The sequence below is a fragment of the Pezoporus flaviventris genome, unplaced genomic scaffold (assembly GCF_033815535.1).
Source record: "Pezoporus flaviventris isolate CSIRO_AGI_PZ_B2104156 unplaced genomic scaffold, CSIRO_AGI_Pfla_v1 ptg000005l, whole genome shotgun sequence".
Lineage (NCBI taxonomy): Eukaryota > Metazoa > Chordata > Aves > Psittaciformes > Psittacidae > Pezoporus > Pezoporus flaviventris.
Genome location: NW_026892553.1, coordinates 18,359,126 through 18,386,101, shown reverse-complemented (window position 1 = coordinate 18,386,101; position 26,976 = coordinate 18,359,126). Strand labels below are relative to the sequence as shown.

Here is a 26,976-nt window from a genome sequence, read left to right as displayed (position 1 = left end):
CTCTGCCTTTGATGGCATTGACACCATTGTGCCTGCGTCTGGAAAGCAAATCCCAAGCCCAAAGATCATCAGGGTTTGTCTCCGCCAAGGGGGATGCAGGCTGAGAGCAAGGATTTGATGCTGGGTACTGTTCCTGATGCTTTGAAGTGCCTTGTTTGCCTTCTGCAAAGCACCGGAGCTGATCCTGACAAGCATGAGAATCCTTTATGAGCATTGGCAGCACTGTTCGGGAGGTCCTTGCCGTACCCATCTCTGGACATGGAAAGGAGAGGCTGGGCTGGAGGCTGGGCTCCGCTTTGATCCCTATAGGAGTATTGCTGAGGAAGTAATGGTTTGTTTGCTTTTGCCAAAACGATGGAGAAGATGAGGGCTGGGCTCTCGATGATGCTTTGTGAAGAGTACGCGTTCCTCAGCCTAACCTTTTCCCTTTTCCATGCTTTGACTTTGTTCTTTGGGCCTCATTAAGAGAGGGAGCAGATCCTTTCCCAATTAAAATGTTGACACATTGGAAATGTTGGCATCTCCTTCCCGTCGCTTTGCCTCTGTTTATAAGTAATTGCACTGCGCGGGATGAACTGGAATGAAATCAAGTGAGCTTCAATTGAATACTACAAGGTAGAAAGCAGCCCTTCTCCATGAAAAACCTCATTTCTTGTTTATCTTTTTCTGGTTTGATCCCTTAGTCTGCATGGGGATAACCTTGATGGGTAATCCCATGGCTGAGGAGCTGCAGGGTACCATGCTGATGCAGGCAGGACAGGCAGCCCTCACCCAGGGAAGCACATTTCCCATCCCTGTGACTGGCTTATTCCTTGGTTTGTCCACAATCTGGGAGTAATTAGCATCGGTTGTCCTGCTCTCGGTGGCACGGGGGGATTTGGAGCCTGGGAACGGATGCTGGGATCAACCCCGCGGGAACCCATGTGTGGTCTTGGAGCTGTGGGTTGTGTTAGTGAGGTGGTGTGGAGCATCCCGAGCAGGGGAACATGTGGAGCAGGGAGTCCTCATGGGAAGGACATAACTCCAGTCCATCAATTGTATTTGCTGTTGGTGAATGATTTCAGTCAAGCCAGGATTTGGTCATCTATTTTTGGTCAGAAATCAATAGCAAAGCTCCCAGTGATGTTGGTCAGAGGGGATTTAGTGTGAGGTCTGTATCTGGGCTGCCAAAGGACATGTAGTGGCAGCATGTGTGGTGTTTCCTCCACCTTCTGTGGGGTTTCAGTGGCACTGGTTGAGCATCCCCTGTATCCCTTGGTCCCCCAGCCCTGGTCCCTGCGTCATCAGTGCTCTGAGCACTTTAAAGCTCTGTGGTGTACTTGTATACATTGGAATTTGCTCTCTGGGTCCTCCCTTCTGGCTTTCTCAGGGCTGAGATGTGCACGGATATAGGGTTGAAGTTGATGGAGGTGGTGGTGGGTGCAGGGGGTCTCAGGCTACTGCTGGGCACAGCAATGGGGCCAGGGACACAAGGATGGAGTCAGCTGAGTCTCTGGGCTTGCTGGAGCCATTCCTATGTCCACCAGCACAGTGTGATGGAGGGGGCTCCCCACCAAGCAGGGGTTACTCTGATCCCTCCATTGCTCCATCACTCAGCTGCCCTCAGAGCCAGTTTGCAGGCCTGGCATCTCCCATGGGGCTGCTGAGGGGGGATGCTATGTGTTCCCCTTAAGATGGCAGCGCCAAGATTGATGGATAAACTCCAGATCAGGCATTTTCTGTGGCATTTAAAGCCTCGGGCATCCTGTATTTAAAAACACCTGTGTCTGTCTGCTCCTGAGCTCTACTCATCAAAGCCATCCTGCAGGACCACGGATGCAGGAGCTGCAGGGACCGGTGGCTGTGCAGTAAATCTCCTGCGTGACTCTCCAGCAGTAATTACAGTGTGAAAGCAATAACGGAGCTGTGCCGGCTCCCCCGGCTCCCAGCTCCTCGCGTGTTTCTCTCCGGGAGGTTCCTCTTTGGTAAATTAGACATTGTGCTCTATTCCAGCAAAGGTTACGCTGAACCAGGGCTGCCTTTGCTTCATTATCTTGGCAGGGCAGTGTAACCTCTACTGGGGTACGATTGGATTTCACATCGGGCTCGGCTGCGGCGGCCCTGCTCCCTGCATCCTGCCGTTGTGATTACGTTAGCAGCAGACTCTGCTTGCCTTTATTTATTGAGACATTAAAGATGCATGCATTTATTTTTACCATGTTCATAATTGGCATAAAAACAGGCCGTGGTGTCCCGGAGCGGCTCTTTGGGAAGGAGAGTGGTTGTGGGGCTGGGGTGAGGAGGAGCTGCGGCACAGAGGAGGCAGGACAGGGATGTGGGAAAGGTGGATGTCCCCAGTTGTGTCCTAGGGGACATTGCTGTCAGCCCGGAGGAAGGGAGAAGAGGAGATTGCCTCTTATACTGGCCAGGAGGCCTAGTGGGGACAAGGAGCATCCTCCTGTCCAGGGGTGATGCTGGTGTGGGCCCAGGTGGGATCCCTGCGGATCCTGGGGCACTTTGGGTGGATGGATGGATGGAGTGGGGTGCCTGACTCATAGAAAGAGACCTTCACCCTTGTGGGGCCCTGAAACCCAGGAAGGATCCTGGCAAGGGCATGCAGATCTCACCATGTCCCTCCACATGGCTTCCAGTGTGACTCTCAGCTCGTACCATGCATCTCCCATCACCTCCTACCATGCACCTACCACTCCATTGCACTGCACAGGTCCCACCACATCCCGCTGTGCATCTCCTACCACCTCCTACCATGCGTCTCCCACCACATCCTAGCAGGCACCTACCACTGCATCCCACCTCACGGCTCCCACCATGGCCTCTTGCATGGTAACACCCTCCTCTCTTCCCTACCTTCTCATTGCTTGGTTTGATTCCTTACCTGCTCCGAGCTCCAGAAATGCAGGGCTGTGTAACATGAGGTTAAAAGACAATGCTTCAGGAGCAGAGCGCGTGAGTGGGGTTTGCTTGCAAATAACAGCTCCATTGACTTCTCTGCCCTGCTTTCACTCCCCTCCAACTTTTAAGCATGTCATCCGTTGTTTGCTCTTTTATTACTAGCAGAGCCCAGTGTCTCTGCAAATGAAATGATGTAGAACAAAGAAAAGTGCCCGCATGAAATTCCCTGGCAGGGGATTACCTTGCTGGCATTTACATATCTATGCAATAAATATTTTAACACGTTAATTATACACTAATAAGAAAAATACCTTTTGAACTTCCAGTCAGATTGACACACACGGAACGGAGTCCGTCAGGGAATTAAAAGCAATTAGTTTTGTAACACAGCGTAGTCACATTGTTTCTTCTTTGCAAATTGGTCTGTGGTCACCAGCCAGACTTTTTGTGTTGGATAGACCCAACAGGGATGGGAGGATTCTGTGCCTGGCTTCATCTCACTCACTGGACCTGTCCTGTGCCAGGATGCTGCTTCCCTCCTGTGGGGTGTGCTGGCTTTTGTCCTGCCCCTGCTATTCCCAGTCATGGGGATACCAGGCTTGTAACCATCTCCCTTTTCTTTTCCTCCTTCCAGACTGAAAACTACTCCTTTGATTCCAACTACGTGAACAGCAGAGCTCATTTAATAAAGAGGTACGTAGGCTTTGCCCAGCCAAATCCTGATTATTCGGTGTTCTTCCTTACTGTGTTATATACCGTTTGCCTTTTCTAATAGGTAAAACATTTCCAGAGTAACAGTTTGCTTTTCAAAACAGTATTTACTTCCTATTAAGTCCCATTGCTCTTGGTTTGCAATAAGGGGAAGTCTTTCTTTCCATCTCTTTGGCGCTGGGAAGTTGCAGTGCGTGAGGTGGAGTGCTGTTACCCTGACAACTTTCACATTCATAAAGTTTATGCTATTTGAGTGCATAGGAATGGAATGGTCGGTCTGGATCATGATCTCCCTGCCATGTGAGGTGAGGGGAAAGAGAACCCAGAAGTAAAGCTCATCTGGGGGCAGGTGATTGGGTTGGATGCACACTCACTGTTTTAGTTTGACCACTGAGGCAAAGCAGCACGTAGCCAGGCTGTTTTCTTCCATGGTAAAAAGGAAATCATCAGTTCAGCTGCGACCTGGCAACTGCCCTTGAGGGAACTTAACCCTTTGGATAAAATCCTCGTATCCTCAGCTCAGCAGTGGTGAAGGAATGTTGCTGGGAGGTTAACACCAGAGTGATCCGGCTGAACCCCAGTGGATTGTGTGAGCATCCCCCTGCGGGGCAGGCTCTGCCTCCTGGCTGCTTGGAGGCAGGGAAAGGCACTGACACACCACGATCCATCCTGCTCAGGAGGCGGCTGTGCAGCACTGGAGGGGCTCTCTGCCTGTGCAGGATGCAGCGCAGGACGCGGCCACCGGCTATGGACCAGCAGAAGTGTGCAGCCACCAAGCTATACCCATGCCTGTACCCGGGCGCTCTGCGTAGCAGGGGTGCAGTAGAGAGCAGGAGCTATCCCTCAAATGTGGAGATGGGATCCGAGCAGGAAAAATACCCAGTTATCTGCCTGGCTGACATCCCATTTCTTTACATCTTAAAAATACAAGGAGCTGTGAGCGCATTGTTTAAGCAGCCCGGGTACAGCTAGCCAAGGGAAGGTATATTTGCCTGCGTGGCTCGTGGTGTTTAAAGATGCTAATGGGATTGGGAGAGAGATGCGCCACGCCACGCCACATCCCCCAGGCAGAGGGGAAAAAACCAAATCTATTAATCTTCCCTCATTCACACCTAAGATAAAGGCAAGCAGCACTCCTGCTGCTGCAGCAGGGCTTGCTCCCAGGCTGTATTGTTTGGGAACTGCTGCTGCTGCTGATTCCCCAAGACCTGCCCATCCTTTAGAGACGTGTCGTGTGGCTGCTGCATTCCCCTCTGGTTCACTGCGGGGAAGATAAATGCGTTGTAACAGGGGTTGCCTGCGCCTGCTGAACAGCAGCTCCGGGTAGGACAGCGTTTCCCCCCCTTTGTCTTGTATCTTAAGTACAACGGGTGTTGGGAACGCTGTGCAGACATCTAAGAACAAGAAATACTGTCTGTAACACAGTGTGGCATCATTTTCATCCTTTGTCTTTATGAAGATGCTGTAGCTCTCCTATCTCTGGTGAGTGAATCTCCTCAAACCCAAGCACTTTAATTAATCTATTTGTACTTTCCCTGTGTTGCCTGCCTGCCTCTCTCTCTCATCCATGCACACACAAATGCATTGTACATTTGTAGTGCTTTCTAAACTTAAAAACTCTTTGATGTCGCCTGGAATCAAAGTCAGTGGCTTCAACAGGGACATCTTTACTTAAAAAGTCATGTTTGAGGGTTTACCAATTTAGATGGGTTTCAGAGCCCCCCTTCGCATGGCTTTGCAAAGCATCAGATGGTAGGTGGTCTGCTTGGTTTCCGTGGAGACGCAAAAGGGCTTTTCAAAGTAATGAAAACCTCCAGCTCTTTGGGGCTTTGAAGCACAGGCCACGGCTTCTCACGCCACATCAGCCCCTGGGTGCAGGTCTCATATAATCCCAGACTGGTTTGGGTTGGAAGGGACCTTAAAGCTCATCCAGTTCCAACCCCCTGCCCACAGGCAGGGACACCTTCCACTAGAGCAGGTTGCTCCCATGCTGGGGACATCCCTGTCTCTGCAGAGCACGAGGCGGCAGCCGTGCCATCACCACAGGTCTCATTGCGGGGTGATGGGGCTGCTCGTCTCATCCAGTAAATCACAGCTGTGTCTCCCCCAGCAGCTCCACGTTCAAGGACTTGGAGGGGAACAGCCTGAAGGACAGCGGGCACGAGGAGAGCGACCAGACGGACAGCGAGCATGATGTCCAGCGGGGCCTCTACTGCGACACGGCCGTCAATGACGTGCTGAACACCAGCGTCCCCTCCATGGGATCCCAGGGGCCCGAGCAAGGTGAGTCACTGATGTGTGTCCTGTGGTGCTGCCCAGCGTCACCCCAGCTCCCTTGTGCCTCGTTGGTGGCTCTGGTGCTGCCTCGGTGAGTGCACATTAGGGATGCTTAGTGCTTGCTGGGGATAATGCTGAATGCCAGGTACACAGATGTTAATCTTCACTCCATGCCTGTCAGGTAAGCAAGCAGTTAGGATTATCCTCTGTTTCACAGGCACAAACTCAAGGCCTTGAGCATCTGCCTGACAGCAAGTGGCAGAGTTGGGATTAGGGCAGGAACTGCAGGGGCTGGCGCTGGTCCGTGCCAGTGCTTCTCTGTGGGACTCGCACAGTTCACCTTCACCATGCTCTCCACGTGCTCTCCAGGCAACATTTCCTAAAGGTCATCAGAGCGTGCAAGCAGTTAGTTAGGCATCCCACAAGGGATTAGCTCAGGTCAGTGGGTGAGGGTTTGTATCTTCTCCCCTGAATAGGCGACAGGGTTTCAGCTCTTTCGCATCCCCATGTGTAGGAATGATGTCCTGCTCCAAAACCAGACTGGTATTAGCTTGGAGGAAAGAAGTCAGAGGAGTTCAGCTGAGCCCAAGCCTTCATTTGTACTTGGGCATGACTGTCACTTTTAATGCCTGACGGATGCAGACATCCTATGCAAACATCCTGTCTTTTTCAATTAAGGAGCCTGAATGTGGTTTGGTGCTGGGGAGCCTCAGGGCGCTTGGCTATATCTTGAGATAAGCTGTAGCTGAATCTCAACTGGAAGCCCCACTGCTAAAAGACTTAAGGATATGAAAACAAAATGCTGTGATTATGTACTGGTCTTCAGCTGTTTAATTCAATTCATGGTAAACATCATTAAAAGCCTTTGTTTTGCTGTCATAAGAGAGTCAAACGGGGGAGAGAGAGTTCTTGCCATCTGTGCCACCGAATGTGGTTGTTCCTTCTGGAGAGGAGCTGATCGCTGTATTAATTCTCCATAGAGTCTGCTAAATGGCCATAGTTAACCCTGTAAGACTCTGTGAGGAGGGGGACATGGAGGTCACCCACCCATTCCACACTGCCAGCCACACTAATTGGAGAGGGATGGCATCCGCAGCGATAATGTATTTCCAGACAAGCCTACTGTGGCCAGAGATGAAAAGAATTAAACATTTATATAAGTGTACAGTGGCAGCTTAATCCTGCGTGTCAGAAAACGCAGGCTGATAGCTATCATTTATTATTCTTCTGCTACAAAGGAATGCCCTTTCATTCTGATCAGGAGAGGGTCTCCTAAGATGCTTTTTGCAGAAAGGGAGGACTGTAGGAGCAGGAATGTTCATAATTGATTCCTGTCCCGTTGAATGGTCTGAGCAACATCTGCTAATTCTTTTTGGTCACATTTCTTGGGGAAAAATAAAAAGACCCCAATCTCAACGGGCTGCAGATAGGGTTTTACAGGGATTACATTTGTGATAAGTCTGCGTGCTGGCTCTGCTGTGCACCAGATAACAATGCAAATAAGTTACAGAGGATGAGTTGGAGGCAGAGCTCGTCGCAGGACTCAGATGGAAATATAGACAGGCCAATCCATTGAAATGTGAACTCTTCATTGCATCTAAAATACCCTCCCCAAAATCAGGAGTTTTTCCAAGGGCAGCCTGTGGGTCTGGCTGCGATGGCCAGGGGTTGGTGCTCTTGGCTGTGATTTATTCTGGGGAGGAAAACTGCATTGCCGTGAGGAATGTGGATCCTGTTCTTCATGTCCCATATGGAACTTGCCTCTGAGGTTGTCAGGGTGGTGTTGGAGCAGTGAGGGGAGCAGCAGGCAGGGAAGTTAGCAGTTACTGTCACAGAAGCTGAAAAGGAAGGTTAAAGAGAATATTTTCTGAGCTGATTTGTTGAGCAGGGACTGCAGAATATAATCAGGAAAATCAAGATGCTGAGATGATGGTGATAACTGCCTGATTAAAGCGATGGTTTGGGCATGGTAATTTGTATCCCATTTCGGGTCAGAGTGGCAGGGTGGGGAGGAAACACAAGTTCAGTGCCAAGGATGTACAGGACCAGTGGGCCAACCACATCCCTGAGCCTGGCAGCTCCTATCCCCATGGTTTGCCTTCACTCACTGTCTGTGCCTGAACCACATCTCATGTAATCCCATAGGAGCAGGGTGGCAGAGTTGTCAGAGTTTGCTCATTGATGCTGATGATCTCTTGCCTGGGAGCCCAGAGAGGTGACCCCATTCTGAGCTTGGATCTTGGCTTCTAACACTACGAGTCCTTTGTGAGTGGCCAGCTCTCAGACCTCATCCCGATGATTTGGGAATCTTTGCCTGTGGGTAGTCCTGCCTCTCCCAAGGGAAGACATTGGTTGGCAGAAATCAGGTGTAGAGGATGATTCCTCTGTGCTGGCACTGAAGGGCTTAGTGCAGACCTGTCCCTCCAGGCTTTGCCTACTGAGAAGCTGGATTTCCTGCAGACAGAGGTAGGCGTGGGTGGGTCCAAGCATCTTTAGTGTTCTTAAACCAGTGCATCAGCACTGTCCTTCACTGCCCCGGTGCCACTCTTGGGTGGGAGTGTCACCAGCTGCCAGTCCTGCTGGCAGAAGCCCTCTTTTTCCCGTTGGAAATGACCTAGATTCCCAGAAAAAATGGCAAACCACAGCACAGAGGGTGTTGAGCTGTAGTGGGTAGCAGCAGGTCATCAGAAATACTGCCTGGAGCTCAGCCACGTCCCTTATTTTGGGAGCAGGACTTCTGCCCAGTCCCTCTTTACCTCAGGATCTTAATTATTGATTATAAATTCATCAGTTGAAAAGATGCCTTTAATTGCTCTAATATGTGCCCAATTTGGAGTTTATTATGGCCTGGAATTGTTTTCCTTCCCCTGCTAATTGACACCAAATGGGATGCTGAGGGAGGCGGGCATGGCACCGCTCCACCTTGTGCCATTGCCGCATTGCCTGCCTGCTGTTGAGCTGTTTGTTTGTTTGGAGAGGTGTTCAGCACTACTAGAAGTTTATGTGCATCCTCCCCTAACAGTGTCCTCAGCTGAACTTCCATGAGGATTAGTTGAAAAAGAGAGGTTTGCAAGGGGCTCTTAGATCTCAGTGATGTTTTGGGGTGGATGGAGAAGCTGGGGGATAAATCTTGGGTTTGCCTGTTGTATCTCAGCTTATTTCATAGAACCACAGAATGAACCAGGTTGGAAAAAAGCTTTAAGTTCATCCAGTCCAACCCTTACCCCAGCACTGCCAAGGCCGCCACTAACCCATGGCACTGAGGCCTCATCTCCACGGTGTGTGAACACTTGCAGGGCCGGTGACTCCAGCCCTGCCCTGGGCAGCCTGTTCCAATGCCTGTGCACCCTCTGGGGAAGGAATTGTTCCTCAGCTCCATCTAAACCTGCCCTGGGGCAGCTTGAGGCCGTTTCCTCTTGTCCCATCCCTTGTTCCTTGGGAGCAGAGCCCAGCCCCTCCTGGCTCCATCCTCTTCTCAGGCAGTTGTAGGGAGCCATCAGGTCCCCCCTGAGCCTTCTCTTCTCCAGACTGAACCCCCCAGGTCCCTCAGCCGTTCCCCATCACACTTGTGCTCCAGGCCCTGCACCAGCTCCATTGCCCTTCTCTGGCCCTGCTCCAGCACCTCAATATCTCTCTTGCAGTGAGGGGCCTGGAGCTGAGCACAGGACTCAAGCTGCAGCCTCACCAGTGCCCAGTGCAGGGGTACAATCCTGCTGCCGCACTGGTGCTGATACAGACCAGGATGCTGGGGGCTTCCTGGCTGCCTGGGCACGAGCTGCTCATGTTCAGCTCCATCAGTCAGCACCGCCAGGTCCTTTTCCATGAGCAGCTTTCCAGCCTCTCTTCCCCAGTCCTGTAGCATTGCAGGGGGTTGTTATGACCCAAGTGCAGGACTCAGCACTTTGCCCTGTTGAACTGCAGTGTGAGGTGGGTTTTCTCCATGTCCTGGTGTAACCTTGTCTCAAAGTCCTGCACTGGAGCAAACCCTGATTTCCATAAGGAGGTGAGGTGCCAGGCAGGAGGCTCACCATTACCATCACCTCTGTGCCCAGTGGTGGGTGATCTGGGGGCTACAGGAGCTTTGCCATCAGGAGTGAATGGGGGAATCTCAGTGTGAGACGTTTCCAACCCTGCAGAGGGTGGCAATGCTTTTCCCGGGAAATGGCAGTGCGGAGCAGATGTTCTGCAGGGTAATTGAAAATTCCATTTTATCAGAAAGCGTTTGCTGTCAAAAAGTTTTATCTTTACTTCAACAAAGAGGTTGATTAGATCCCTCAGGACCTGAATTAGCATCTTTGAGGCTAGATACTCTGTTTTATCATTCAGGTAGTTATTCCTCCCTTGGTTTTGCTCATACCGGGACTTCTTTTTCTTCTTTAAATCCCTTTACCCTCTTCCCAACATAGTATTTTGGCTTGTTTTGTGGATGGATACAGACACCTGGATCTCCTTAAATGTTTTCCATTACCTTTTTCACTTGCTTTGATCCAGAGCCGTACTTGTCCTCTATAGGTCATAGGAGCTCTATGCCAGCATAAACGTCAGAAAGGAACTATTTTACATAGGCGGTTTTAACGTTAGAAGCAACAGATTTCGAACTTACCTTAATTCCCAGTGCTGGCCAGTACTTGTGCCATCAGTTGTAGAAGGAAAAACATTGACTCAATGAATCATAGAAGCAGTGGTTCACTGTGTAAGGTAAAAATAGCATCTGAAAGAAAACAGACAAATAATAAACACACATTAATCACAAAAAAGAAATAGTCACCACAGCCATAAAAGAGTGAAAAAATCAAAGCGAGAGGGTTTTTAAGCAACATCAGTGATGTGTCTTTACAGAGAATTGCTTCTAAAAGCATCACTTCCACTTCCCTGGTGCCAGATCAGCAGTAAAGGTTGGCATGTCATCGGCTCAGACCTGACCCTGCATACATTGCCACAGCTGAGGAGCTTTGCTCACGTAGGTAGTTTAATTGTGCCTGAGTCTCATAAACTCAGCAAGATGAAGGCTTCTTTGTATAGAAATGGGTTGTGTTTTATGCTTACTTTGAGTCTTTCTCCTATTGCACAGTGTAGGAATAGGCTTGGATGTGAAGGGGAGCCAGGCACAGGATATTCACTGAAAGCTTTCTTGCTGGTTGCATCCCCAATTGTTCAGGTACATCATCGTTTCAGGGATGAGGCTTTATCTAGAATATTCCAGTTGGTTCTTATGCTCATCTCCATAGGATCTGGGTGCATTTCAGTCTTGAACTGAGAACATGACTAATAGTATTAACTGGAGGCAAACACAGGTATTAGGAACTTGAATTTTTAAGCTGATTTCCAGCAGTCGTTCCACCTGCAACTCCCTTTTACTCTGCAGAAAAGCCTTTCTGTAGAGCTGTATGTACGTGAAGACCTAAGTGACATACTCTAAGGCTTTGGAGGCCTGGAAATACAGCTGCATTTCTCTGCAAGTTTCTTCAAATTAGCAAAAATACCTACTTTCTTGTATTCATATATGCAGCACAAGACAAAGTACAGCATCCATGTGTGAGTGGCAGCACATCCCTTAAGATGGATAAATGCTGTAAGCTCTCTTTACAGAGCAATGTCAATTATTACAGCTCTTCTGATTTCTGTATTATGGTGTGGATGGCTCAGCACAGCAGCCTTGGTGAGCTCAGTGGTGCTCCTGCAGTGGCCAGCCTGGAGGGAGCAGGCAGCTTCTCACAGTATTTTGAAGCCCCAGAGAAGGATTATTTATGACAAGCGGCTAAGCTGGGCTTTGGGAAGAGGAGTTACTTGTCTTGTGATTCCTATGCTTTTAAATGATTATGTATTGAGCAGCTCAGTCAGCTCATGCATGGCTGCGTGGTGGTTACTGATGCTTTGTACACGCTCTCTCCATCCTCCCCAGCGCCCAGTATCGTTACTCAATGTAGTATCTTTGGTGTCTACATCTATGGCTATGAATGTAGCTGCGTTGGGCAGCGGATCTGGTTGTTGCATTGCAGCAGAATGGGATGGCAGTCACTTGAGGAGGTTTAATCCATGCACAGCCAGATCTCTCATGTTACTTCTTCCTCAGGTTCACAGCTCTGTAGCACTGAGCACAGCTTGGAGAACTTGGAGTTTCCTTGCTGCAAACTGTTGGTGGGGCAGGGGTGACACTGAAGTCATAGCCATAGCAGTAAATGAACACCAAGCCCTTTCTGCAACAGCAGAGCTAAATAGCAAACAGATGTGTAAGCTCCTTTGTTTGCTTAAGAAGCATTATCATATATCCCACATTCCTGGCACTCTTTCTTCAGTTTTCAGGTTCCTTCCTTCAAAGCTAATTCTTGCAACGTCTTCATCAGCAAAGTTACTCAGTCCAGGGTCATGGGAGTAACAACCTTTAGCTCCTCAAGTCCTTGCCATCCCAGCACAGAAAACACTCACCAGATGTGAACATTTTGGCAACTTTGTGAGGAAAATTAACACTTGGCTCCGTGCCCTGTTGTGTAGGTTTAGGATGGATGAATGATCCACCCAGAAAGTTGGAGGGTTTCTCCTGGTTTATTGTGCTTTTTAATGAGATTTTGTCAAATTTAGTTACTGCTTACCCAGATTTTTGCTGGTGAATGGAGCTATGGAGGAGTGGTATCTGTGATTAGAGGCTTTCAGCTTCTGTTTGTGCTTAAGTTTGTTCACTGCTCCTAAACTCCAGCCCAAGCAGAGAAGATCCTAGCCAGGGTTCAGCTGAAGGACGGGGTGGTGTTCAGTAACCCTGGCTCTCCCAGAGCATCCTTGTCCAAACCCACTGCACAATACTTGGGGTTTCAAGTATTTCTAAGATAAATAAACAGCTCAGTCAAGTCTGCAGTTTCCTTTTCCCTTATAAACAAGCCAAAAAAGGGCTCACGTGGACTATTTTTTTTCCTTCCCTTTGCCAGTAACCTCTAAGGAAACCATTAACACTTTGTGTCTCACAGCAGTTAAGACTAGCAAAATGGTCAAGGTAATGGCCATCGTATTTAACAGTAGGGAAGGTATAGGAATAAACCCAAACCTTCTGCTAACGCAGCAAGGCAGCGCTTCCCCATCTCCTCCTGTAATCAATCTACATCGTTAATGACTCTGAAAACAGACAGAACTGCTGGGGCTGGCACCAGGAAACTTGCATTACAAACTAACCATCTCTTATTAACCTTTCGGTGTTTCCTTCACAGCACTAATTAGAGCCAAATAAAAGTAGTGTTTGGGAAACTCGGAAGTCAAAATACAATTTTCAGAGGAAATGTGCTAAACTCCAGAGCTCCTGTTTGCTTGGCCTTTCTTTTTAATTATGATGGAGGATGGCTGTTACTTGTTTAACAGAGGCTTCCATGATTAATGCCGCGATGCTACTGTAATTAAAACAGCAAAAAGAAGGAGATGTGATTGGAGCCCGTATAATTTACCGGCATCTCGGCATTCCGGTGGCAGAGCAGCTCTAAGTGTTGCAAAGAGGAATCATCCGAATTTATTCTAATTAAAATTGCCAGATTGACTAAACAACAGGTGACTCCTGTAACTCGAGCGACTTGCTCTCGGGGTGAGAAATCATCTGAAATCAGTGAATTAGACAAAGCTGTCTCTTATGCTGCTAAATGGGAAAGTGTGTGCTTACCATGGCAACCCGCATCAATTTTGCAGCCGCTGGAAAATACAGGGTCCTTTATTAAAGGAATAATCACCACCACAAACAGTGCACTGCCCGGGTACGGTGAGCTTCAGAGCAGCCTCTGGGCATGGGCTGCCATCAGGCTAAATCCCCTTGTGCTGAAACAGTTGGTGCAGCGCTGGAACAGCATCTCTATAGGGGTGGTACAAGTTGGGTTCCCCCCCCCCCCCCCCCCCCCCCCCCCCGATATGGTGCAATTAGCAATTAGTGCATTAGCAATAACTCTTAATTACACTTGCGCTCAGCTGCATATAGGGCAGGGAGCTGCATCTCCCCTGGCTGCACCCATCGGTGCCTATGGGTGAGTGTCTAAACTGCTTCAGTTCCAGCAGATAACTGCTAACGGGAGATGTACCACTGGGTGTGTATGTAGGTTGTTTTACTAAGTGATCTATGTAATAATATATAAGTCAAAACTCTGTAATAATTGGCACCAAACAGCAGAGAACTTGAAGCTTTTATCCGTCTTAAGGGAAGTGCTGCCACTCAAAGCTGGGAAGTGCTATGTTTTATTTCTCATACAGCATATATGAATGTGAGAGAGCAGGTAGGTTTAAATGGGTCATGGAATTAGGAAGGAGTTTGGCTGCCTTTTCTCACACAGACACGCGGGTATAAGGTACAGTGGGCTGGGCTGTGCAGCAGAAGCTGTGCCAGGGCTTGCCTGGGTTTGTGTTGCCCTTGCTCAGTGATTTCCTTCTCCATCCTGCATTTAATCCCTGTGTCTGTTTGGGAAATAAGTTCTCTATGGGAAGTATATTATAGATATATGCTAGCCACAATGTGTGTAATTACAGTAAGTATAGCATGGCCTTATTTTTGCTGAGTATCTGTAATAGTAATGATCAGCTTCCCTACTCTCAGCATTAGTGTTTCTATTTTTCAAAAGAAACCCTTTTTTACTCCATTTTCCTTATTTTCACCCTTTCTCAAGTGTGAAGAACGACTTGCTTTGTGACCAGCTTCATTAGCTACTCGCATGTTGTGTTCCATTACCAATACCCACTGCTGGCAGCAGGTGACCGGTGGTCCCCACTGTGTCACATCACATCAGGCAGTGACAGTCACACTTGGGGTAGGGAAGAGGCATCAGGGTGAGATGGTTTGGGCTTGAAGTCTGGGTGGTGTAAATGGGAGGACATCTGGATATGGATATCCCACATGTGGGATGGCTGGAGTGAAAGGGGAGCTTTACCCTGGAGAAATCCTGGGTTAATGTCAGTCCCTGTAGGAAAAGGAGAAAATTGAACCATAAAAAAAAAATAAAAGATGACAAAACCTCCTCTCTGAATTGAAGCAATAGGAAATGAAAATTGCTGAGATACGCTGTCATGTGGGTAGTGGTGCTACCAACCTTGTGCTGCAGTAATTACCTCTATGCATGCAATTTGTGTTCAGCTACGACTGATTTCCCACATCATCCGGTGCCCAGGCTATATTCAATCAGTCCCAGCTGGAGAAAACTATCTTGGATCATTTGGTGAGATGTCACCACAGATGCTACCTTGTGCCTTGTGGAAGCACTGGGGAGCTGCACACCACAAAGCTACCCTAGCACATGGGTGGAGGTGTGAGGACAGGAGCAGGAGGTTCCCTGGGGCAGGACTGCCTGCAAAGTGAGAGATGCTTGGTCCCATGGGGTTCTGATCATCTGCTTCTGGCCCTTTCCGGGGGGGAGACTTTGGTCGGTGTGTGCTGGGGATTTGGTGGTTGGTTTTGGAGACCCCCCTGCAATCTTGGTCCAGCTCTGGGGCAACAGCACAAGAGGGATGTGGAGCTGTTGGAGTGAGGCCAGAGGAACCCACGGAGATGCTGCGAGGGCTGGAGCAGCTCTGCTCTGGAGCCAGGCTGAGAGAGCTGGGCTGGGTCAGCCTGGACAAGAGAAGGCTCCTGAAAGGGAGACCTTAGAGCAGCTCCAGTGCCTGAAGGGGCTGCAGGAAAGCTGGAGAGGGGCTTGGGACAAGGGATGGAGGGACAGGGCAAGGGGAATGGCTTTAACCTGCCCGAGGGGAGACTGAGCTGAGCTCTTAGGCAGAAGCTCTTCCCTGTGAGGGTGCTGAGGCGCTGGCACAGGGTGCCCAGAGAAGCTGTGGCTGCCCCATCCCTGGCAGTGTTCAAGGGCAGGTTGGACACAGGGGCTTGGAGCAAGCTGCTCTCGTGGAAGGTGTCCCTGCCCGTGGCAGGGGTTGGAGCTGGAGGAGCTTTGAGGTCATCTTTAAGGTGCAGAGGAGAAGCCGAGCAGCCAGGCTGCTCCTGCACTCCCCTGCCTTGCAGAGCAGCTTGGGCAGAACCTCTGACATTGAACTGGGACCTTTGGCTTTTGTGGCTGGAGCCAAACCCTTCACGTCCCTGAAGGCAACCCCCGGCCTGGGTGTGGAGACAGCGACTGTGAGACTGCAGAGACAGCACACGGCAGCTTTTATTGACCTATATCCTATAATTCTGTGATTCTAAGAGAAGTTAATTCTAGAGAAGAACAAACAACAGAGCTGCTTACCCCTATCCTAACCTATAACCTATTGAAACCCCAACAACAGTAACTTACTCCTACCCTAACCTATTCCCTATCTCTACTCTATGGCTGTTCCTATCTACCTATGCCTACGTTTTGGGGCAGAGGGGCCGCTGGTGTCTCTTGGGGTGGTTGCAGCAGCCCTGAGCCTGGTGCGGGTGGAGCGGGTGGCTGCAGAGGGCTGGGTGTTGTGCTGCTCCTCTGCAGCTCCTGCACCAGGCTCAGCACCACGCCGGCGTCTCCTCTGCCTGGTGCCCTCGACGCTGGTGCCCGGCGGGGCTGCAGTGGCCGCTCTCAGCTGCTCCATGGCTCTTTCTGCCATCCCCTGGATCTTGCTGAGGTTGGGGTAATCCCGCTGGAAGTAGGGGTGGTAGAAGAAGAGCAGCTACAAAATGCAAAGGGGAGGAGTCAGTTGGCATCGGTGCAAGGAGGAGAGAGACAGAGATCCGGTAACTGGGCATCTGCATTGGAAAAGGCACCCACGGGTGTTCAAAAGGACTTTCTGGGGCATTTTAAAGCTCAGCTGTTCTGGCTGAATGCAATGTGAGGGTAGAGTTTTGGTCAGTCAGAACCACCCTTGTGTTTCCAGCTGCTGGGAGCAGAGAAGTGTAGGGTCTTCAAAAGCCTAAAATCCAATGGAGAAACCCAGACAGGTCTCGTTTTAGAGCACCTGAGTGTGGCATGGGCCTGTTGGCAATAATGGTGGTGCTGCCGTGTATCTTGTCAGCCTTGAGCAGCTGCCACAGGATGATTGAGGGTTCTTTTGTGTGTGAGGAACCAACGTACCTGTCCCACAAACGGCCCTGCTGCTACTGCCCGCAGCTCCCTGATGGGCACAGATATCACCATGTCCTCCTCCATCCTGCAGAAGCCATGGAGGTGGAGCCGGTCGAGGAACTCATTCATGCTCTCAGCCTTAAGGACCCGACGTGCTCCCTTCTTCCCAAGCACTTCCCTTTCAAAGAGGTTATCTGCGATAACCACGCAGCTCCCGTTGTCCCCCCACCAGATGGAGTGGAACTGGAGGCAGGTGACGAGCTTCCATAGGGCAACGGGGAAGGAGTCGGGTGCAGAGGTCTCTGAAACACAAAATCGCATGGTCAGGGCCCAGGGTTCATCAGGCAAACCCTGAAGGGAGTTTTCTTTTGTGGGAGGTGCGGTGGCAGCAGCCCAAGGTGCTCCCGTGTCACCTCTTCGAGGCATGGCCGAAGCTGAGGATGCTTCCCCTGAAGACGTCTCCAAAACCACTTGGTTCCTGCCCTTGGCTCCAGAAGTCCCCCAAGCAGCCAGACTGGGTCCTGCTGCTCAGCAGACTGAAGGGCTGTGGCCCCAGCAGCCCCTCAAGTCCTCCAGCATCACTGTGACATCAGTGTTCCATGAGGGTTCCATGAGGGTTCCGTGAGGGTTCCATGCACGGTGCCCATCTCCTGGCAACAGGAAGGGGAAGGCAGCAGAAGCTGCTCGAAAGCCGCGTTGTCTTCTCCTGGAGGGAGCTGTTTAGAGCTGAGAAGTGACCCCAACTGTATTTGCCTTTGGCCTGTGCTGCTGGGGCCATGCTGCCTCCCGTTGCTGCGGGGAGCTGGTCCCCAAGGCGGGATGGGGAAGGCTGCAGCGTTGGGCATCAGAGTGCCCAGACCTGAAGGTTCTCCCTTGGGCACCTTCCCCCTGTGCAGAAATGCCCCAAGGCTCTTGTGTGGAGTAACCCCGCTGTGATTTCAGCAGCGCTGCTGCTGTCGCGGCTGTGCATGTGCTGGGTGATGCTCTCGGCTTTCAGCAGGGCTCCGTGCTGCTCTGCAGGATGAAGTACAAGTGAAACAGCACCTGCACTGATCCTGCACGTGAAATAAAGTGGTGCTCTGCACTCCTGTGCCTTTTGGAGATGGGTTCCTCTGCTGTTCTTTGAGACAGAACCGTTAGACCCAAGCCAGGACAGGACACTCAGTGATGTTCTCTCAGCCTTTTGAAAGCTGTCACCGCAGCCTTGAGTTGAAGGAACGTGGCTGCAGGAACAGTTGTGTCAGCTGCAGGTTCTGAAGTCCATGGAGCCTGACCTGAGAGCAGCTCCAGTGCCCAAGGGGGCTGCAGGAAAGCTGGAGAGGGGCTTTGGGCAAGGGATGTAGGGACAGGCCAAGGGGAATGGCTTTAACCTGCCCGAGGGGAGACTGAGCTGAGCTCTTAGGCAGAAGCTCTTCCCTGTGAGGGTGCTGAGGCGCTGGCACAGGGTGCCCAGAGAAGCTGTGGCTGCCCCATCCCTGGCAGTGTTCAAGGTCAGGTTGGACACAGGGGTTTGGAGCAAGCTGCTCTCGTGGAAGGTGTCCCTGCCCGTGGCAGGGGTTGGAGCTGGAGGAGCTTTAAGGTCCTTTCGAACCCAAACTAGTCTGGGATTCATTCTGAGTCTATGAAGGTTGTTGGTGCTTGATTCCCTCTGACTGCTTTGGAAGCATCAGTTTCATTGTAGATCGAGGCAGGAGGGTGGCTGGTGCAAGGAGAACAGACAGTGCTGCCTCATCTGCTCGGGCACGTTTTCAGTCAGCTGGTTTAGCAGTCAAACCGCTCCTCAGCCAGGCGAGGAGCCTCCGGATTTGCCCTGCGAGAGGAATGGCTTTTCTCAACTCCACTAAATGGGCTTTTGGATTTGATACAGCTCAGTGAGGAGGTATAAAGGGGCAGCTTCTGTTCGGGGAGAGGAGCTGAGCTGGAAACCTGAAATCAAATCAGTGCATAGTAGTAATTCAGGAAAGTTTAGAGAGCCAGCTGTGTGTTTGGGAGCGGTAGGTGCATTAGTGATGCACATACATACCTTTGGGAGGGTCTGGCACACTCAGGTGGGTCCCAGTGTGGGCCCTATGTATATATATATATATACATATGTATATATATACAGGACTTTGTTCTGGTTTTCACTGTGTTTACCAGCTGAGCTGTTCATGCTGCTGCCATTGCTGCTCACCAGCACGGTTCAACAGGAGCCGTGTCTTCCTGATGCTCCCAGAAGCCATCCCTGGAGCGTGGGGCTGCATCTGCCTCATGGCAGTCACCCATTGACTTCCATGTCCTGCATCTGTTGTGACAGGCGGTGCTTTTGCAGCCGCTCTCTGATTAGTTTGGTCCCTGGGATGCATTGATTTACAGATCATTCCTCTGCAATAGAGCTGCTCTCGATGACAGTCCATGAGGCACATGATAACTCAGCAGCCTAAATTATTCAGGCAAATTGAATGTGTTTGGCTTGTTCCAAACTTTTGTTTCCTTTCAGTGCTGTCAGGAGAACAGGTAGCTGGGATGCTTGTATCCAGCTCATCCAAATGCCAGGGAGACACAAACAGCTCAAGTATAACCCATGTTTTGCCTTGTTTGTCACTTACTTCCACCTTCAGCTCTGCTTTGTCTGGGTACTTCTGAGCCTCATAAAGATGCTCATCTTGCCTCTAGGGTTGCTCTTGTCTGGTGAGCTGCTGGGCTCTGGGAAGTCGCTTTCATCTTGCAATGGAAGGGATCTTGTACAATCCAAAGGAATCCTTGTATCTGTTCCACCCTTTAGCTACATGTCCTTTTGGGAAAGTATAGTCATTCCTGTAAATACTTTGACCCATTAGGGTCCAGGAACCTCACACTGGTGAAGACAAGTAAGTAAAATGAACAGTTCCGCCTCCCATTTCCTCATTGTCAGACATCCTCCATTGCTGCTGGGTAGATATGTCCAATTAATTCACTATATAAAGCCCCTCAAGCCCTACACTGGATAGATGTGCCTGCAGGGACCACCGAGCTAGGCCAAGCATGCGAAGAAGATATGCTTTATCAGTGCACAAATGTCTCCTTGCTTCCTGGAGGCTGTTCTGCATCAGGAGCTTCTGGGTATAGCTGAAGGCATTGGCTTTCTCTCTCCAAACACATGTCTGGAGATTTAAGACCTGACTCAAAACCTTTTGAATCCAGCAGGACTCTTTTCAGCTGAGACCATTGGGCTTGTAATAGGACCCAGGAGAGATGGCATCCTCAGGGGATGTGCTCTGAACTTTGCTTGAGACATCGGTCAGCTGTGTTCAGAAGTGAACTTAGGGAGATGACATCTGCTGCGGAGCATCTCTCTGATTCAGAACCAGGCAGAGGATGCTGGAGGATGGAGGCTTGCCTTGGAAAATTCTAGCTGCAAATGAGACACATGATTTCAGGAATTAGAATAATTACCCCCTGGAACAGGTACCCAAGGGATGTGATATATTCTGTATCACTTTAGAGTCTTTAAATCACATTTGCATGTGTTTCCTAAAAGCATGCCTAGTCACTCAAAGTGAAGGGCTGTGCTTGAGAAGCGCAGTGTGACAAAGCTGAGCATCCCCTGCTTTGCAAGGGAGCAGAGCAGGGAGTCACAGTGGTCCTACGTGGATTGAGCTCTGCAGATCCCTTGGGCAGCGCTGGGATGTGGAGGATGGAGCAAGTAACCACACTGGGGATGATTCAGGAGTGAGCTCCCCCAGTCAAAATGTGCCTTCTCTTTCTGCACGCACACAGCTCCATCCTCACTGAATCAGACGTCCCCAGGGCCTGAGCAATCCTGGCTGTATCAGTGTTTCCAGGACCTTCCCTCCCGCCGCTCCCTAAATGATGAGAGTGTTTTTGCAAACCTCATTTCCTGGCCTTTCCCTTTTATCTCTCCAAACAGCAAGTGAACAAGCAGCCCTTTAGTTTTTAGTTACTGCTCCTGCACCCGGTGAGCTATCAGAGGCTGTTGACAATGACTTTTTCCATGCTCCTGCCTGCAGGATTTGGGGAGATAATTCATTTGGTCCTGGTGCTTTGTCAACTTTCAGCAGTTGTAATTGCCTAATGATGAGTGCTGATGCTGTTGTTAAGCCTGTTAAAACTTTGTCCTGCTGAACAGCCAGACTGTGGCTGTCTCATCATGTTCTGCTTGCTGTGTCAACTGGGGGTGCCTTTGATGCCCAGCCCTAGCTTTGCTTGCTGCTTCCCACCCCAGCTCAGCTTCTGCCGGGGGGGGGGATGGATGCTGCAGGGCACTACCCCACACTACGGAACCATGCCCAGGGCTACAAATAACTAAAGAATAACCCCACAGAGAGGCAGATGCTTTCCAGGATTAATCTCCTCTTCCCTGCCCTGATGCCTCTGCTGGCCCTGAGGAGCTGGTGCTGGGTGCTGAAGCTGGTCCATCACCCCAAGCTCTGGTGGGGTAGGTGAGAGGATCACTCTGGAGGATGCTGTCACTGGTAGGGCATTGCTGTTTAGCAGCCTGCATAGCATTTTTGCTCTTCCATCTCTTGGGTGCCTTTTCCACTTTCATTATATCCTTTTTAGAGCCGCATTTCATGCTATCACCTCCTTTGTTATGCATCCGAGGTGCCCAGCTGGCTGGTGCCATCTCTTGAAGCCCCAGTCGCTCATCCTCACCTCTTCCAAGGCCGTTTCTTACTTAATGGGACACGCTGAACATTAGTGCATTACCATCCCGTTTCCAAGAGCAGTCTCCATCCACTCTTCGCTTGTCCCCCAGTGCCTCATCCAATTTAATTAATTATAGTTAGTATATTACGCATCTTGTCAAAGTTTTTCCTTCCCGAGGTTTAATGTTTTTTTAATTCTAATGCATGCTGCATGTGTAAGTGTTTCAGAAGCGAGGTGAGCATGCAGTGGCAAAGAGGCAGCATTACATCTGTGTGCTGCAGACAGCGAGGGTGGGTCCCTAGAGAGAGGCTCCAGCAGAACCACGCTGCCTGCCTTTCATTGCATCCCCTTCTTGTGCTCAGGGAGGGGGAAACCAGGCTGATTCCAACCTCAGAAGTACACATTTGGATTAAACCTACCCACTTACGGTGGTCCAAAGTGGGCGCCCAGCCCCAGCATCATCATCTTCTGGGATTCTGAAGCCCTGTGGTGAACTCCAATGTAATGAACTTGACTCTTCTCACACTAACTTTGTCTGAAAGCTCCAAATCACATCAGTCATCCCAGCCTTGCTTTATCCCTTTGCAGCAAGGCTGCGCTAAGGATGTGGTGGGGACTAGACTCAGCAGGTAACGCCAGCTGGGGCTGGTACCTATCACTCTTTATTTCCCAGTGACAGCTAAAAGGTTTGGTCAGAAAAGTGGTTGAGGAGGAATGACTTTGTGGGGTTTTACACCTACCAGCTTTGGCTGTTTCCAGATAAAGCCTGCTCAGACTAAGAGGGATGTGGGTTGTTTTTTTCTTGCCTGTCAGTGTTGCAAAGTGCTTAGGTTTTGAGAATCCAGCTGGGCTCTGTCTGTCTGTCACAGCATCACCAGGAGTAATGATGCCATGGTGCAATTTAGCTGACAGCCCTGTGAACCAGAGCCAGGAGCCAACACAATCCATCCTGACCTCGGGGCAGCACTGCAGGAATGTGCCTCGGAGCAGTCGGAAATCATCCAAGGCTGTGCAGGCAGAGGTTGGGGCACATGTCCTCTGTGGTCCAGCAGCCTCTGCCCCCTGCATTGGAATCACAGGAAGGGAGGTCCTGGCAGACCCCCTGGGCAGCGTGCACTGGACTCAGCATCAGTACCCAAGGGCTGGCATCGGTTTGGCCAGGAGGGATGGAGCCATGGAGTGTTTCTTGCAGTACTTACATAGGCCATGGAAATCCGATCATTTTCCATCCCTGATGTTCAGCTGTCTCCCTGCAGTTTACAGCCCCAGGCAAACTCGAGGGCTTGTTCTCCATCTCTCCCCAGTGGCTGTGGGGACAATGGGATGGGATAGATGGGATCAGATGGGATGGGATGGGACCCCACCTGCATTGCTGGAAATTGAGCTTGTCCATGACTCGCAGGTAATGTAGTTTCCCAAGGTTGATAATGAGGTTTCAGATTTGACTCTTGGCCTCATAGTAATTTTACATGCATATTTATACCCTGTGATCACACTCTTAATTAATGAAGGTAAACTTAATTGCCAGAACAAAGTTTTGGCTGAATTAAATGGGCTGGATGCCCAGGCTTTGGCAACGCCGCGATCTGTCTTGGTGGCCATGGGGCCAGTGTAACCCATGTCTGGCATTCCTCTGACATCACTGTATCCTTGTTGGAGCTGGAGCCTCATTTGAGCCCTACATGTAGATCTGATGCTTCCACCCCTGTGCCAGCATCTCATCACAGGACATCCCTGTGCTTCCAAGGAGAGGATCCACCAGCTTGGAAAAGCGCTGTGTTCATCTGAAATAAGACTTGAAGTAGAGCACCAGGGAGGAGGGAATACTGCTGGGCTCCAGGGTGGAGGAGCGAGAGGTCAATGTCATGATGGGAGGCAGCCAGCAACCAATGCTTTTGGTTAAGACAAAACAAAAAGGGGAAAATTCCCTAATTCCCCAGTGATCTCCCCACGGTGGGGAACGCCCCATCGCGCTGGGAAGCCTTCCAGCTCCCTCTCCTCTTCAGAGCTGCACACTTCCACAAAGTACAAAGAGCTCCTCAGATTGTTTTGCCTTGTGGGTACGTCTGTGATTAATTCCGTGCAAGCATAACTGGTGCAATAACAATACTGGAAGTCCTAAAACTGAGAAAGGAAACACATTTGGCTCATACTTCATACACAATCACTTACACTTAAGCTATTGATAGTTGATTGGGATCTGTAGACTGCTGGGCTGGTGCCACTGGGTTTCTGAGCGCGTTCAATGGCTGGAACAGACAGCGAGGCTGTAGGTTTTGGCAAGCTGTAGGTCTCATTATTCAGGCTGACTGTATCTGACACGAGAGATTCCCATCCACCAAGATGAAGCTCGCTTCCCTAGGCTTTGGCTGACATCCCAACAATATTTACATGAAGGACAACAGAGGATCAGTGTTAGATTAAGGCTGTGAGTTTCCAGTAGGCAGACAGTTAAATATTCCATTGAAATCCTCTTTTGATTATTTAGATAATAATGAAGTTTATGTGTGTCCTTGAGAAAGCTGGGGAAAGGCAGTTGGTTTATGCTAAGCATGCAAAGATGTGTTTAATCTTGATAATAGGAGTAAATTATGTATCAGCCTTTACAACCTCGGCTCCTTTATTTCTTACTTGTTGTATGGAAGCACCAGCCACCTCTTAGGGAAGGGAAGGCTGTGTTGGGCAGCTGAGCAGGCAGGGGTCTCATTAGCATCCCTGCTCCTGCTGGCACCATCTGCATCCCTGTGGGAAGAGGATGAGGATGGGTTGTTCTGGTGCTGGTTGCGGTCATGCATTCACTGTGGGTGCACATGGGTATGGCTGCAGTGAGGGCAGGGATGCTGCTCCGACAGGGGCTGGGCCAGGAGCTGGCCTGGTACAAGCAGTTGGGAATTGCTTCTTATCTCCCCCGACTGCAATTCCTGGTTTGCTGGATCTTTATCAAGTAGCTGTTTTCTGAGCAATGCCTAATTTTGAATGGGACAGGGTGATAATTCGATCTATTGCTGCCTTTGGAACGTGGCTGCTTGGCTGGTCCTACATTACCCCACCAGAATGGGTGCATTCGTCTGTTTCCTGACAATAGCAGAGAAAAGTAACCTTTGGATTAATTTGCTTTAGTGACTAAAGTCCCATTAAATGGGAGGCAGCTGGTGTCAAAGGCATAAACGGAGACAAAGTTTTGCTCCCAATTGTGGGAAATGTGTTTAAACAGACTAGAAATGTTTCCATCTCTGCAGGGTATAATATACTCAAATGGTTACATTAACATGAAAAAAATATAAGAAAGAGTGTATTTAGGACAATCCCTCTGTATCCAGCGTTAATGAAATTGAATTCCAGTAATGAAGTCAAAGGGTTGTATTCTGCACTCGTGCAGTAACTGCCATTAGCATTAATGGGAGCCGTGCCGATGAATTACGGGGCTGTAATGGTTTGAGATGGAAAAGGTCTGTCGGATCCCGGAGTGTTCTCCTCTCTGAGGACCAGATCCTGCATCCTATCAGTTAGGATGCTAATGAGCCCTGTACTGAGGCAGGAGTAGTGGAGTTTCAGAGGTGAAATCCCCACCACTCAGGGGCCATCACGAGCTCTACGGACCACTTACGGGAAGGATTAATTGGAGTTTAAATGGTGTGTTCTGCTGGCCCCTCTGAAAGGGAATTAATTCTGCCTTGTGAATGAGGTGGGGATTGGCCCGTGGTCCCGGATAAAGGGGGGCAGCCAGCATTAAATTGCATTTCAGCCTCTAATACCTTCTGGGTCTGACTCCGCTGCAGCACACGGCGTGCCCAGACACCAGCTCCTCTTGCCTTGGGTGACTGCCCTTCTTCCCTGAGCCTTCTCATTCCAAAAGCTTCAGCATGCCCAGGAAGGTGGTTTCCCACCTGCATCAAACCTATCCTTAGCCCTCTCAAGTGCAGTTTTCATTGATGATACAGATGTGTCAGTTTTCGTTGATGATACAGGCATCAACGGCAGATGAAATGGTGTTATCAACGGTCATGCAGAGCAGGGGAAGAGGGAAGGCGTGCAGCAGCTCAGAGCAAGCCCATCACATCTTTCTTGACCATTACAGAAAGGCTGCCTATGAGCTGCATTCAGCCATGGGTCCTTATAAGCAATTGCCTGATAAATTAATCTAATTCGCATCCCTTGTTCCATTAAAAGAATTCCTTGCAGGCATTTGCTTTGCCCAAGCACTGCTGACCCCCTGCATTGGGACAGACAATCCAGGCTTAAAAAGACAGCATTTTTTAGCTTGCATAAATCCCCAACAGTAGCAAAAGAGAGGGAAATAAAGGCTCCTCGTTGTGTTAAAGAGCATTTGTCACTGTCCCTGGTTATTAGCATCCTCAGAGCATTGTGCAAGGGAAGCCATGCCAGGATTACATTTCTACACTGACTAGAGATTTCTTATTAGGGAAGGTGAAGAAGGCACTGTAAAAGCCCATAGGTCAAAAATATAATGCACTGTTCCCCACCTCTTGTTTCCTGATGTTATGCTATTACAGGAGATAAGGGAGAGGTGCAGAGTCTTAATTTACAAGCAGATGATGAACCATGGCTGGGGACTGTTTGTATTTTGCTCGAGCTTATTAGTTTATCTGGAGTGTGATGCAGTGGGTTTCTGCTTCCGAGCTCCTGGTGGGATGCAGGGGAGGTGGGCTCCAAGGGGGATGTGCCTTGTGCCCTGTGGCATCTATCCCTGAGCAAACGAAGGTGCTGGGAGTTGAAAAGAACCCCCCAAAGTAGCTGGAAGAGGCGTGCTAAATAATGCAGTTGTGCATTGTCCATGAAAGATGGCTAACCATGAGTAAACAGCAGCAGCAGTGTTTGATCCCTGCGTGTTTACTATTTATTCCTATTTATTATTCATCAATTCCATCACAAACGTTCGTCCCGCACCCCAGTGAGGCATTTGCATTTTATTTTAAGTTTGATTTTATCCCCCTACTCCCTTTAGTTTCATGAACTGAGATTTAATGATGTGCTTTTCCACACTGTTCCCGTGCCGGCTCTCCCTGGCTCTCCTCTTCTTGTTTCAGGAAGAGATTTCGAACATGGAAAAGTGATATTTGAATAGATTCCCCTTAGGCAATCAATTTACTTTTAATTTGTCTGGAACTAAGCTTTTCTTTGTTGCAATGAGAAAGGATTGAAACTGCTGTAAAATTTATTAGCTTCCAGGAAGATTTTGAAATGAATTTTTTAATGATCGTGCTGTTTGCTGTACCCAGGAGCAGTGTCATCCTGATTGCAGGATAATCACAGGATTGCTGAAGAAACACCCCAATGTGAAGATAAAGCCACTCTCCAGCACAAGGGTACCTGTGGTACTGGTCAAGGGATGGACACGCATGCCTTGCTCCAGCACGCTGTTCACCCGTGCACCCCCAGCACGTCCCAGTGGGGCTGTGATTTCTCTTTTTTCCTTCTTTTTCATTCTCAAGTGACTCCTCTGCTCCTTTTCCTTGCTTCCCATGTA

General features: G+C 49.7%; 1 protein-coding gene across 2 annotated transcripts in view; it reads left to right on the top strand.

The window, feature by feature from the left end:
• The window catches only part of PCDH19 (protocadherin 19), a 60,541-nt gene that overhangs the window by 23,874 nt on the left and 9,691 nt on the right, over nucleotides 1-26,976 (top strand). The window contains exons 3-4 of one of the 2 annotated variants that reach the window (XM_061446162.1): nucleotides 3,527-3,585; nucleotides 5,717-5,886. In XM_061446162.1, the coding sequence (XP_061302146.1) occupies nucleotides 3,527-3,585; nucleotides 5,717-5,886 (229 nt within the window). Of the gene's footprint in view, nucleotides 1-3,526; nucleotides 3,586-5,713; nucleotides 5,887-26,976 lie in introns of both variants that reach the window. The other variant, XM_061446161.1, reaches the window with a different exon arrangement.